This window comes from Epinephelus fuscoguttatus, linkage group LG10 (assembly GCF_011397635.1).
Source record: "Epinephelus fuscoguttatus linkage group LG10, E.fuscoguttatus.final_Chr_v1".
Classification (NCBI taxonomy): Eukaryota; Metazoa; Chordata; class Actinopteri; order Perciformes; family Serranidae; genus Epinephelus; species Epinephelus fuscoguttatus.
The window spans coordinates 36,973,115-36,985,487 of NC_064761.1; the positions used below are offsets into that span (position 1 = coordinate 36,973,115).

The following is a 12,373-nucleotide window of genomic DNA, read 5'->3' on the forward strand; positions in this document are numbered from 1 at the left end:
AGGTACAGAAGAGAGGTGGGAGGGAGTGGGTCGCAGGGTTGATTTGAAGGGCTTGGATGGTGGTTTGGAGTGTGTTGTAGGGGAGGGGGCTCCCTCGCTCTCACTCTCTTCCTCTCTTTTAAATGAGAAGTCGGCAAGGGCAGCTGGAGGCACGCAGTGTGTTGTAGCGCTCTGGGGCCATGTGGTTTGTATTAGTGAGGACAGGGTGTCTGGCACCAGGATAGAGAGTGGGTGGTGCAGTGGGAGTTTAGGTTGTGTGAGGTTGAGAGGTTACAGGACATTTGGATTTCAGATATGGGAGAGGATTTGAGATTCCTCAATGAGAAAGAGCAGTGCGTTGCTTTGTTTTTAGATGCAGTTGATAGACACAACCATTGACAAACATACTGTACTTCTACATTCCATAGACATTAATACTGTAACCCCATCTTTGAATACAAAGTTTGTGAAACTTTCTAGTCAATCACATGTTGAGTATTACAGAGTTCCTATTTCTGTGGGGAACATGCAGCACACATTTAATCTCATCAGTACTAATATCATTGAATTGTGATGATAGTAATGACAAGTCAAGATGTAAGACATTCTTTCTGGCATAAATTTGCATGCATAGTATACGTCAAAATATATCAAGCAAAGCTCCCATGCATTAACTTTATTTTTCTCAAACACAACCCACAGTGAACTGATGAAAACTGCTAAATGACTTCTCTGAATGAAATCATAGCCCAACCATTAATCACAGGTATTTCCAGATATAGGATGAGATAGACTGAGCCACGGGTTAAGTACAATAAATCCCCGTGAATGGTGCAATAGACGTACACCACAACAGCTGCAAAAATGACCATAGTACACCTCCATGACACACTGTCAGTGAGTGTGTTTCCATCCGCCTGTTTTTATGTGAATTTGAAATTTTTCTATGTTTGTGGGAGGTAAAAAAGTTGGTGTATCGATATCAGGTTAATGCGACTATAAGTGCAATGGAAACAGATTGATTTAATATATTATGATGTACGGTCGTGAGATACTGTCATTGCATAGACCAATGCACACTCTCTTCGTTGTCTTACACATCCATTAGTTTTCTTCATTTGAGGTTTAACTGGGGCTCTGTGTGATGTTACTGAGGTATCTTCTTATGCAGTGGTATAATGGCAACTGACTGCCACCTACTGCTTATCTCAATAAATCAGCTCCCAGTATTCGAGTAACAGTTGTGGATGGAAAAGCGCACAAATGAGCCTTTTCTTTTGCTGATTTTCTGAAAATTCAGCTGGAAACCCAACTTGAGTTTCCAGTTTCTTAAGTACACCCACATAAAACAGTGCAATCTAACTCATTTGGTCTGCAATAAATCCTTGTGAATGGTGGAATGGACGGACAGTTCAGTATTACGCAGCCCACTATAGCAACACCACAACAGCTGCAAAAATGACCACAGCACACCTACATAACACACAGTCCGTGAGACAGAGTACAATAAGCTTTGTAAGGATTTATTGTAGGGCTGTTGCATTAGACCTTACAAATGTATGTAAAAAACACAGTGCAGAGTGTGTGTATATTACTGCAATGTGCAATGTCCTGTCACATTGTCAAACTTGCCAAAGGTCATTTGTTACTGCGGTTGTCAGTACTTGGATACTTTTTTCAACACCGCATGTTTAAAACGATACAACCTCTGTTAATTATATGTTCCATAGTAATGAAAGTACCGATGATGTAAAGAACAGATGTATAACATGATTTTAAACTCAACGCTGCACAGATGGCCCTGTGTCTGATACGGCATCTTCACCAGCAACAAACCCAGAAAGTGACTGGAGGCGTGTGGTCAGTGATGTTTTCTGTACCAGCGCTGTGTACAGGTTATTAATTAAGAAAATATATCTGTGTATATATCCTATTTTGTATGCCTAGGCCATTTTTGCTGTTTGGCTGGACTGCAGAGTTGAGGTCAGCCCTATAAAGACAAAAGTCTGTCCCTGAATGACTGAGTGAGTGATGAAGTTACACCATTGGTCAGAGAGACTAAAGACATCGAAGTTGGTGTTTCCCCATTGGCTGTTGCTCTTTCAAAATGAATAGGTGCTTACAAGCTGATGGACAGAGACATGGGTGCTGACAGTTAATGTGTTACTGTATTCCTTGTTTTCTGTAACCAGTGTTGCATCACAGGATGGGGGCATTAGCAAGCTAGCTAGCTAACTAGCCAGCTGCTGCAGGAATGCTTCATCCACACACTAACACATCGCTATCATCAGATGAGTGACAACTATTATTTTTTATGAGCATTGTAACAGAAACATAAAGGCGTGGTAAATTAGCTAGATAGCCAGCTAGCCACAGGCAAAATGGCATAGCACTATACTAGGGGCCTCCCTAGTGTAGTGATTAGAGCACTCATCTTTCATGTGGAAGGTCCAGGGTTCAAATCATGCTGGGGTTGACGTCAGCAAAGGCATGTGGTCGCAAGAGGCTCTCACCTCCAAATCAAACGGGATGAGATTCTTTAAGGAGACTTCAGGATAAGAGAGTAACCCCGGAATCTGAGCCAAGTCCTAGACGAGGGTGTGTCTCAAGCCCATCGTAGACGGGAGGTTCCAGACGTAAAAGCAGATTCATGTCTAGCCATATACTAGGTTTTGACCTTGTCTTGTTACACCAGTGTTTTGTCAAAGTTTTAAATTCTGTTATCGTGACCACCCTGTGTCTTTCCGCTCCATCCAGCTCGATCAGATGCTGATGCTGCCGTCACCAGTGGACTCAGACCAGGACAGTGTATCACCAGGATCCATGAACAAGGAGAGAGCTTACAGGCAAAGACTGCAGGCATTTCAGGAGGCTCAGCAGAGACAAGCCCAACTTGTCCAGAAACTTCAGACCAAGGTGACTGTAAATAAATAGAACTCACAATTCAAAAACCTTTACATGAGAAAAAAAATAAAGTTCCTTTGGTTCGTCTGTGCACCTTATGTTGGTTTTATACAAGGTTCTTCAGTACAAGAAGAGGTGTGGGGAGCTAGAACAGCAGGTGCTGGAGAAGACCTCGGACTCTGAGAAGATGAGATTGTTGGTATGTCTAGACTGTTGCATCATCTTCAAGAAGCAGTATTGCTTAAATATAAACATTCAAGCTCTAAGTCTAAAGGGTATTCTAAGGCAGTGGTTCCCAACTGGTCCAGACTTCTGCGTAGTTATTAGTTCAAGGTCCACACAGATAAAGACATTCAGTGTCATACTTGTGGTTGGCCATGTTGTCAAGCTAGTTTGCCATCTCTGTGAAGGAGCTCTCCATTAGTCACTCGCTCTAAAGCAGGACATGGCACTTCAGAATAAAAGCTCTGTGCCTGAAATTCACTGTACCTAAGAATAAAGTGTGTTTTTTACAAACTTGACACATCTGCAAGTCACTTGCGGTACATTAAGAGGGAACCCGGGACCCACGTTTGGACCTCGACCCACCAGTGAGGAACCACTGCTCTGAAGCACTGGCTCCCAACTGGTGGGTTGTTCCTGATGAGCACAAAGCAATTTTGGTAAAAAAGAGAAGAAGAAATAAAAGCCTATATGAAGCGGTACAATAAAGCACTGTGCCATCATCTGATTTACTAAACTAGAAACTAAACTACCAACGCAAAATTCATGGCTCACCAATTCTTTCCATCATGCAATAAGCAAAAGATGGCATTCTAGTTGCATTGAACTGATTTATTTTAGGAATTATGCATGACTGATGTTTGTTAAATTTACATTTAAAATGAATCTCACTGTCCTGCAGTACTCCAAAGTACCCCTAGAGGCTAGTCTGCTCCTTAAGGCCCAGACACAGCAAACTGACTTCAGAGTACTCGTGGTGGTGAAAGTCCCCTGCTGCATCACCTCGAGTAGCCTGTGTCTCGGCCAACCAGCACGTACGTTATGCTCCTGTGTGAGAACAAATAACTCTCCACACCAGCAGACGGCCATAATCTATATTCCTCATTCGAAGAGGGAAACTGGAAGATCGTCTTGACGCTAGTTAGGCTGTTAGCACGTTAACCAGTGACCAATAAAACAAATCATCACAAAACATTTCTGTCCCAATGGCTAAAGAAAAATAATCTTACCTTAAGTTAGTTTTGGTCTCACTCCCTCTTCACTGACTGGCTCCACTGTTGCTTACGTCAATTCTACATGATGAATCAGCCAAAGAAGGCCGACAGGGGCCGACAGGGGGCAATAGTGCGGGACACCACAACGACTCGGATGGCAGATGCTCACCAACAGCTCAAATTTGAGCAACAACCAGTTGGCTTGGTGTGTCAGGGCCTTTACGCCCAACCAACCCAAAATATTTTTGAACTGGCTGATTAACTAAATTTGCTTTGCTAGCATTGTTATTCTTTTAGCTGTTTTCTATTTTACTGCATAATGTTTGTCAAATCTTGATCATTAGAATTAATTTTTGCAAAAATACTCAAAACAGTGTTTAAGTGTTAAACTAATCTTTGGACATATTTGGACATATAATAAGCCATTATATCTCCATTCAAAATTCTGTAATATTATTTTATCCTTCATGCTCATTTGTTTAAATCCAGCAAGCTATGAAAGTCAACCAGTAAAGGAATAATGCATAAGTAAAGGTAAAACATGGGTTTAATGTCGTGAATAAGAGTTGTGCTTTTATTTAAATGTATTTAATTCATCCAAATATTATTCTTGGCCGAGTGGCCTCCGCAGAGAGTTTGGATTAGCGGATTTTCACTGTAATTGTGTTGCTTTCTAAATATTAGTTAACTGCTAATTTACAGCACGACCAAATACTGAAGTGTTACCGAGATGCCAGTCGTGGTGGTGTGTTTTTGTGTGTGTGTGCTCAGCTGCAGGCTCACCTGGACTCAGCTCAGCGTCAGCAGCAGACAGAGCAGGATCTCAACATGGCTATCCAGAAAAAGTCTGCTGAGCTGGAGGAGGAGCAGAAGAGGTGAGTGATGGACACCACAGAAACGTGTACAGCTTCTGTATCCATAAGTAATACATATCTGTGAGTCTTAGAAAAAGAGCACAAAGTTCGGATTCCTGAAATAATCTGCAGCAGCAGGGAGTCGCTATTTGGCTGCAGACTTCAAGCAGTAAATTCATGGATAAACCTGTTAGAATTTGCTTTTTTATTTCTCTGTTTCTTGTTGAGAAGCAGAGATCGTGCCGAAATATTTCTGAGAAATGTGTGCACCAGAGATGTTCCCAGCAGTTCCTCCTGCTGCGTTTGCCCTGCCCCTGCTGCAGGGAGAAGGCAGAACCTGCCCTTGGCAGATAATCACAGTATCCAATTTGTCAGAGAAAATTAGTGGGACTATGTTGGCTTTCTTCTCCAAAGCATTTTAATGATGCCTCACATTAAGTGTGGGCCAACCTCTGCAGCTGAGGCCAGGTTTTAATGCCCTGTGATTTATATAGTTATGGAACTTTATTTGAAATGCCCATGGCAGAGACCTGATCGTTTTTACTGCCTAAAATATCACTCACTGCAGAGCTCGATCCACTGAAGCACTTTGTAATGTAAGTGCAATGTAGAGATTAGGCCTACAGCCTCCACTTTGTTTCTGCTAATTATTGGGATTACTGCTGCTCAGTTCCCTTTAAACAGGATATCATCCCATACTTGCAAACATGGGCTTGGCTTTCCTTCAGACAGATAACCAGAGACAGCAGTGAATACTTTTACATGCAGAAAATATTCTGGTTTCTGGCCCTTATTCCTAAAAAGTCAATATTTCTACTAAGCTTTTTACATGACTAATGAAAATTAATATTCCACTAATATTCCTGTTTACATACAGCCATGCAAACTCTAATTAACATACCCTAACATGTCATTTAACACGTTTAAATATGGAAAAGTGAAACAGCTGAAGTAGCTTGTGCCATTTTGCTTCTTTGCGTCAAATGGCCACTTGAGATTTACAGCAGAAATAAACAAGTTTACAGCCTGGTACAAAAAAACGGCCCATTCAGTGACAGGTGACGCGTCACTACAGTCTGAGAGTCAGATCCACCTCTCACTTCTTCACAGCGCCAACCTCCAGTGGCATTGTTACGTCTGGGCATCAGAGGTTTCAGCCCTGAATGTTTTATAAACAGCCCAGATTCTAAATAGGCTGTATATATATATATGTATTTTAATAAATAAGAATAGGCCTAATAATGATTTTAAAAACGCCCTGGATCTATTAACGTGTCATTCCTTTAATCCATTAAAGCCCTCAAAATTAAGTTTAGCTTTCCACCAGTGACAGACTTCACCTCGCTCTTTCATTCCTTCAACCACCTTCTAGAAAATGTTGCATTGCAATATTTGCGCATATCAGAAAACCTGCTGATGCCTTAGTCTTTTATAATGTTTAAAAAAATAGGTATGTTCCACCTAACAACCAAAGCTTTGGACTTGTCTTCTGGGTATGTATCTCTACTGCAGCCTTGCAAACTGTTGGCTGGTTGGTTTGTATACAGAACACAGAGCTGACTGTAAACAGGCAAGATCCTGTGTATCGCAAACTGCGTCAAAAACCCCAAATATACCATATTCCATATTCCAAATATGTCCAAATAATGCTTAAAAACCCAAATAATATCGGCATATCACAAATGTCTTAACTGGAAATTGCTACATTTGGACTAAGGTCTGATTTGGAACATGCTGTTTACATGACACATATCAATTTCAGATTCTTGTCATATTTGGAACAATACTGGAATATTAGTGTGCATGTAAACACAGTCAATGTGGCGTGCTTTACTGTAACAGGGTGTGTGTTTAGTGTGAGAATGATGTAAACGTTTTTGTAAATGACTCTGCAAGCAGATCTGGTTGATATTACATCTAAGCTGACACAGACGTTATAAAACTGTCTCACATGTTCGCCCTCCGGTTGGCAAGGGTGGATCTAGAGGCTACATGTAAGAGTGATATGCCTGCGATTTAAATGGGGGGCTGTGGAAGTGTTACAGGAGGGTGTCATGAGACTCGTTTGTCAGGGGAGTAGTGCCAAATGGTCTCTCACTGTCATTATGTTATAATAAATAATGTTATATCCAGGTGTGCAAGCCTCAGCCAAGTCAACTCTGTGCTGCGGGAACAACTGGAGCAGGCAGGCACTGTCAACCAGGGGCTAACGGAGAGCTTGTGGAAAGCTCGCGAAGACGTTGACTTGTGTGATACCCGTCTGCGGAGAGAGCAAGAGGTGAGAAAAACCACAAAAATGAAGTGCTTGAGTCAGAAAAGCAACAGGGAAAGCTCAAGTTTATCCCTTTCTGTACAGAGATTGTGCAATTAAAGTCCTGTTGAGTTCACATGGGGTAGGAATTCCATTCATGGCCAGTTTTGTCAATTCATTCTCATTCCCTGTTCATTTCATTGCTATGATTTTTGAGTTGTTGTTTCCTGTGAAAACATTCCAAGTGCTGAGGGGGAGGAAAATTTTGTGCAAACAATCTGGCGTTCGTGCTGTAAATGGGCTACATCTGTTGATTCAGGGAAATCCAATTATTTGTATGTGTGCCAGTGTGAGTCCAGGAGTTCCAGTATTGCATCTGTTTGGTATCACAATAAAATGAAGGGTGCCATCATTTGCTGTAAGCAACCCTTACCACCCACCCTCGTCCCCTTGTTGTGTGCTTCTCTCTGCAGACATGCGCCTCCCGGCTGAGTCGTGAACAGGCTCGTGTCAGAGCTCTGTGGCGCCAGGCTGCTTCCCTGCGGAGTACTTTCACCCAGCTAAGGACTTTCACTGACAGGTGAGCGTGGCGCACTGCCAGAATCCCTCCAGCGATTCAGGATTCCACAAGAACCCCCACCGCTCCTGCGTCTCACACTCACGACTGCAACCAGAATCCATCTCTCTCAGCCAAGGATCAAAGTGGAACAGGTCAACAGGGTCGCCAGTCCCCCTGCTCATTGTTTCCTCACTGGGGGGGGCAGATGGCTTAAGGTGTCTCGCTTCACTGTTGAAATCATCCATCAAGGCAAAGCTTGATCTCTATAAGACATAGCCTCTATCATGTTGAACCACGACAAGAACTACTGAAGAGTCATTTGCTGTAACAATGATTGCTCAGCCCATAGACAGCTGTACAGTACTATAATTTAAACTGAAGACACTTCAAAGTGAGCCCTGATCCCAGAGCTTAAATGCCATAGACATCCATCCTTTGCAAATACAAGCAGACAGTTATTTAGTTGGACTAATGGCTCACAACCGTATGAACAAAAACAGCATGTCATGTTTTCTTACCCTTTCCGATTTTTCCTATGTTATGATACAGTCAGTAAATCTTGATGCACATTATTCTGTTCAACAGGACACTGTCTGATATGCGCGGGGAGTGTGTCGCTGCCAGCCGGCAGCTGCATGTTGCCTGCATGAACTTAGAGGCCAGAGTAACACAGGAGAGCACCTCTAGTGGTGTGGGGATGTCAGCACTGGAGAGACAGCTGAAGGACAAGCTCAAAGAGGCCATGCAGCTTCAGGGTCGCTGGGATGCAGAGAAAATCGAGCTTAACTCCAGGTGAAGTCATCTACGAATTCTTTGGGCCTGTCGACTGTATCATTTCCCTCCTTTCTTTTGGAACTTAGAACTTAGAACAACTTCGAAATCCCTCAATTTATTTCTCAAAAGCCGATACATTTTTCACCATGAATGTTGGACTCATTAACTACTAATGAAAATAACTGTGTGATTAACAACATTTTAAGTCAGCCCCCCAAACTTAAAACTTCAGACTGACAGCACAAACCCCACAGCCATGTTATTCTACATTCTGTGAATTGGCTTAGCTTATGGAGGACGAGAAATGACTGAAGTATCAATAAACATATAAATAAATTCAGTGATAAATAAATAAATAAATAAATAAACATATTAATAAATAAATAATTACAGGAATAAATGAATTGTATCAAATATGGATATAAATAAATGGTGAAATCAGTAGATATATTAGATATATTAATTAAAAAAAACATGGAAATAAATAGATAAATGCATGAATAAATAAAAAAGTTAGTTAAAACAGGACACAAATAAATACCTTAATTTTATTTCTACATTTTTGCACACCTACATCTTTTCTGTATTTCTGTGTCTGTATGTTTATGAGGCATTTATTTATTTTTTATTTATTTAATTATTTCCATAATATTTTTATCATTTATTTATTTACTGTATTTATTTTCATATTTATTTTTTATTCCTGTATTTATTTATACATTTATTTATTTTTTTGCAAATGCATTTTTATTATCATTTTAATAAATTAAAATTATAAGATTGCAAACATGGCATAAGAATGGCATTGACATAGCATTTTTTATTTATTTATTGATACTCATGCCATTTTTTGTCCTCCATATTGTAGTCGACGAGGACTAGGACTAGGACTTGCCCAAGAAGCTATCCTCAGTGACCTCTGTCTTTTGCAGAGGACAGAGGACTGCAGAAATGTCAGTGCCTTTGTATTCAGCTGGCTTTGATCTTATCAAAAGTCATTGTTAATCCTATAATTCTATGCAGAGAATATGATAGCGTTGATGGTCTGGCTGAGGAGGAGTACATGTCAGTCATGTGTCTTCAGTGTCTCAGGAGATCGTGAGTCTGTGTGTCCTATATTTATATGCATATTTATCTGTATAGGATCCTGGAGCTGACTGACACGGTGAAGCACCTCCGCAGCCAGAACAGTGGGAAGGATTCCAGCCTCAACACCATGCAGATCAGTCTGGACAGGATGGTGGGACCCTGGGAATCATGCCTGGGAGGTGGTAGATAGACGGGCGGTTAAATTGGGTTGTAGTCTGGACCCCGGGCTTGATAAACTCCACGACTTCCTCGTCTAGAGGGCTGCAGTCTGGGGAATGTCAGGCTTGCTCTATGTGTGCTGCTTATCTGACCTTAATGGTTTCCTGCTCAGGAGACGAGGAGAACAGAGGATAAAGCAGAGATGGAGGTCCTCCACACAGAGATCCAAGCCCTGCAGAAGGTTTTATGTCACGTTCACCAGGTCAGAACAAAAGCACACACTGACCGAGGTCATGCATGATGTTAGCACACAGAAGATCCATGTTTTGTCTCATTCTCCATCATTATATCTGCCTTACCCAGTTGGTTGGTGGCGACGGTGATGGCAGTGGCTCTGAAAGTTTGTCATCTTCACCCCTTCATGGCCGGTCTCCTCTGAGGAACACGACGCTGATAGCTGTGCAGAGTGCTCTCTCCAAGTATCATAAACAAACACAGGTTCAACTAAAGTGTCTGTCTTTGCTTTTCTTTTGTCATTGTACATGTTTTAGACAAGTGGCTCCCAACCTGAAGGTAGGAAACTAATAGAAACCTGAGAGGTTATAAAATGATTAAAGGAAGCTTTATTTTCATCAAATATACACATTTTTCCTTTTACCTGTAGTGCTATTTATGAATCTAGATTGTTTTGGTGAAAGTGTTGGAGATATCGGCCGAAGAGATGTCTGCCTTTTCTATTGCTAACTCACCTAGCACTACTAAGCTAACTAACATTACAGCTCAGCCAAGGAGGACATCATTATTGTTTACATCTAACGCTGTATCGAGTATGAGCCTCTCGTCCATGAATAGATGCACGTTTCCTTCTGTGCAGTGATACTGTTGGTGGGTGTAGTTCAGTACAAAGAAAATAATTCCTACATGAAACTGCTTACAGCAAGGCCTGTGGATTATCTTGAGTAAGCTGGTCATGATTTCTGGAAAAAGACATTGCTGTTGAGTTTTTCAAATGTATTTTTTGGTGCTTTAATCACCACAAGCTGAGTGCAGTCTAGGTCCCTCTCTACTGCTGGTATCTCCAACACTCAGCAACTCACACCAAAACAATCTGATTGATAAATAGCACTACATGGAAGAGGAGAAACATGTGCTTTAGATTTTGGGGTGAACTGTCCCTTTAAGAGGTCAGAAATGCCAAAATTATTGAGAACCACTGTTTTATTTGTTTTAGAGACTGTCATGACATTTCACTCTACTTTCTTTACCTGCACACTTCAAACAATGCGTCCATGTACATCCCACAGGACCTGCATGGGCGTCTGGATGCCGCCCTGGAGCAGGTGGAAACACTGCGTGATCACCTGCAGCAGAGAGACACTGAGAGGAGAGAGATGGAGCAGAAGATCCAGGAAGTGAGGAGGGAAAGTCAGGAGGCTAAAAAGGCTTTGGAGGAAAGCGTCAGAGACAGCAACAGATACCGCTGCTCACTGGAGCTCAGCTCAAGGTACACCGAAACATTTAATTATTGATTTATTTATGCATTTATTAAGTTATTCCTGCTCTTATGTATGCATTTATTTATTTATTAACATTTTTTTTTTTGGTCTGTATTATGTATTTATTTATTTTTTTTTAATTTATTCACGGATTTATTCGCTTACTCATATATTTATTTATACATTTATTTATTTACCTATGAATTTATTTTTTACTGTATTAATTTATTTTTTGTTTATTTACTTTATTTGTTTATTCATGTATGTATTTATTTACATATTTATTTATATATTTATTGGTCGATATGTCATTTTATCATCCTTTATAGATGACAGTTATAGTTTGGGGTTGAGTAGAAAATCTTCACCATCATTACCAGAGCATATTTGAATGTACTGAAACCTCGCCAAAAACAATATTTATACAAGAAGTGTTTGTTATGGTTCTTTTTTTAGAAATATGAAGTGTTCTAATAATGAAGATCCACATTGTGCAACAGCTGACCTTAACAAACTCTCTGTACCTCTGTGTCTCACAGTGAGAAGAGCAGCCTGGAGAAGCTGCTGTCAGGGCTGCAGCAGGAGGTGGACTCCCAGCGTGCCGAGCTGGAGGTACTGCGAGGCTCATCACTGGAGCTCCAGAGACAGCGGGACCTCCTGAGGCAGCAGAGAGAGGATCTGGAGATGCAGCTGGCACGCCAGCGCACAGAGGCCCAAAGAGGGTACAGCACGAGCAAGGGAGAATGACCGTTACACAACACGCATCCCGTCACCAGCGATTGTTTTCAAGCTCCGTTTGTTTACAGTTCAGATCAGGAACACATGTCATTCTCCAGCCGGCAATGTACCCAGATGACAGTTGGATGAAAATGTAAATGATTTACATTGCATTACTGCGCTCATGGAAGAGGACAGCTTTTTTGAGGGTTTCTTTTGCTTTAAAAAAAATTTGATTAGCTGAAAATTGGAGCAGGACATGCGATACAGCAAAAAAGTAACTCCCTCAGAGTTCTGGCCTCTGGCACCAACATTTCTCCTTCTTTCAAAGTGGAGATAGATTGCTGTTAAGGGATTTTGTTTATATAAATGAT

The 12,373-nt window shown here is 41.2% G+C and overlaps 1 protein-coding gene across 3 annotated transcripts in view; it reads left to right on the forward strand.

The window, feature by feature from the left end:
* The window catches only part of crocc2 (ciliary rootlet coiled-coil, rootletin family member 2), a 49,097-nt gene that overhangs the window by 13,825 nt on the left and 22,899 nt on the right, over positions 1–12,373 (forward strand). For all 3 annotated transcript variants that reach the window (XM_049586984.1, XM_049586985.1, XM_049586983.1), the window contains exons 4-14: positions 2,737–2,895; positions 2,999–3,082; positions 4,872–4,975; positions 7,088–7,232; positions 7,679–7,785; positions 8,350–8,556; positions 9,682–9,778; positions 9,959–10,048; positions 10,150–10,284; positions 11,091–11,290; positions 11,822–12,004. In XM_049586984.1, coding sequence (XP_049442941.1) covers positions 2,737–2,895; positions 2,999–3,082; positions 4,872–4,975; positions 7,088–7,232; positions 7,679–7,785; positions 8,350–8,556; positions 9,682–9,778; positions 9,959–10,048; positions 10,150–10,284; positions 11,091–11,290; positions 11,822–12,004 — 1,511 coding nt within the window. The remainder of the gene's footprint in view (positions 1–2,736; positions 2,896–2,998; positions 3,083–4,871; positions 4,976–7,087; positions 7,233–7,678; positions 7,786–8,349; positions 8,557–9,681; positions 9,779–9,958; positions 10,049–10,149; positions 10,285–11,090; positions 11,291–11,821; positions 12,005–12,373) is intronic.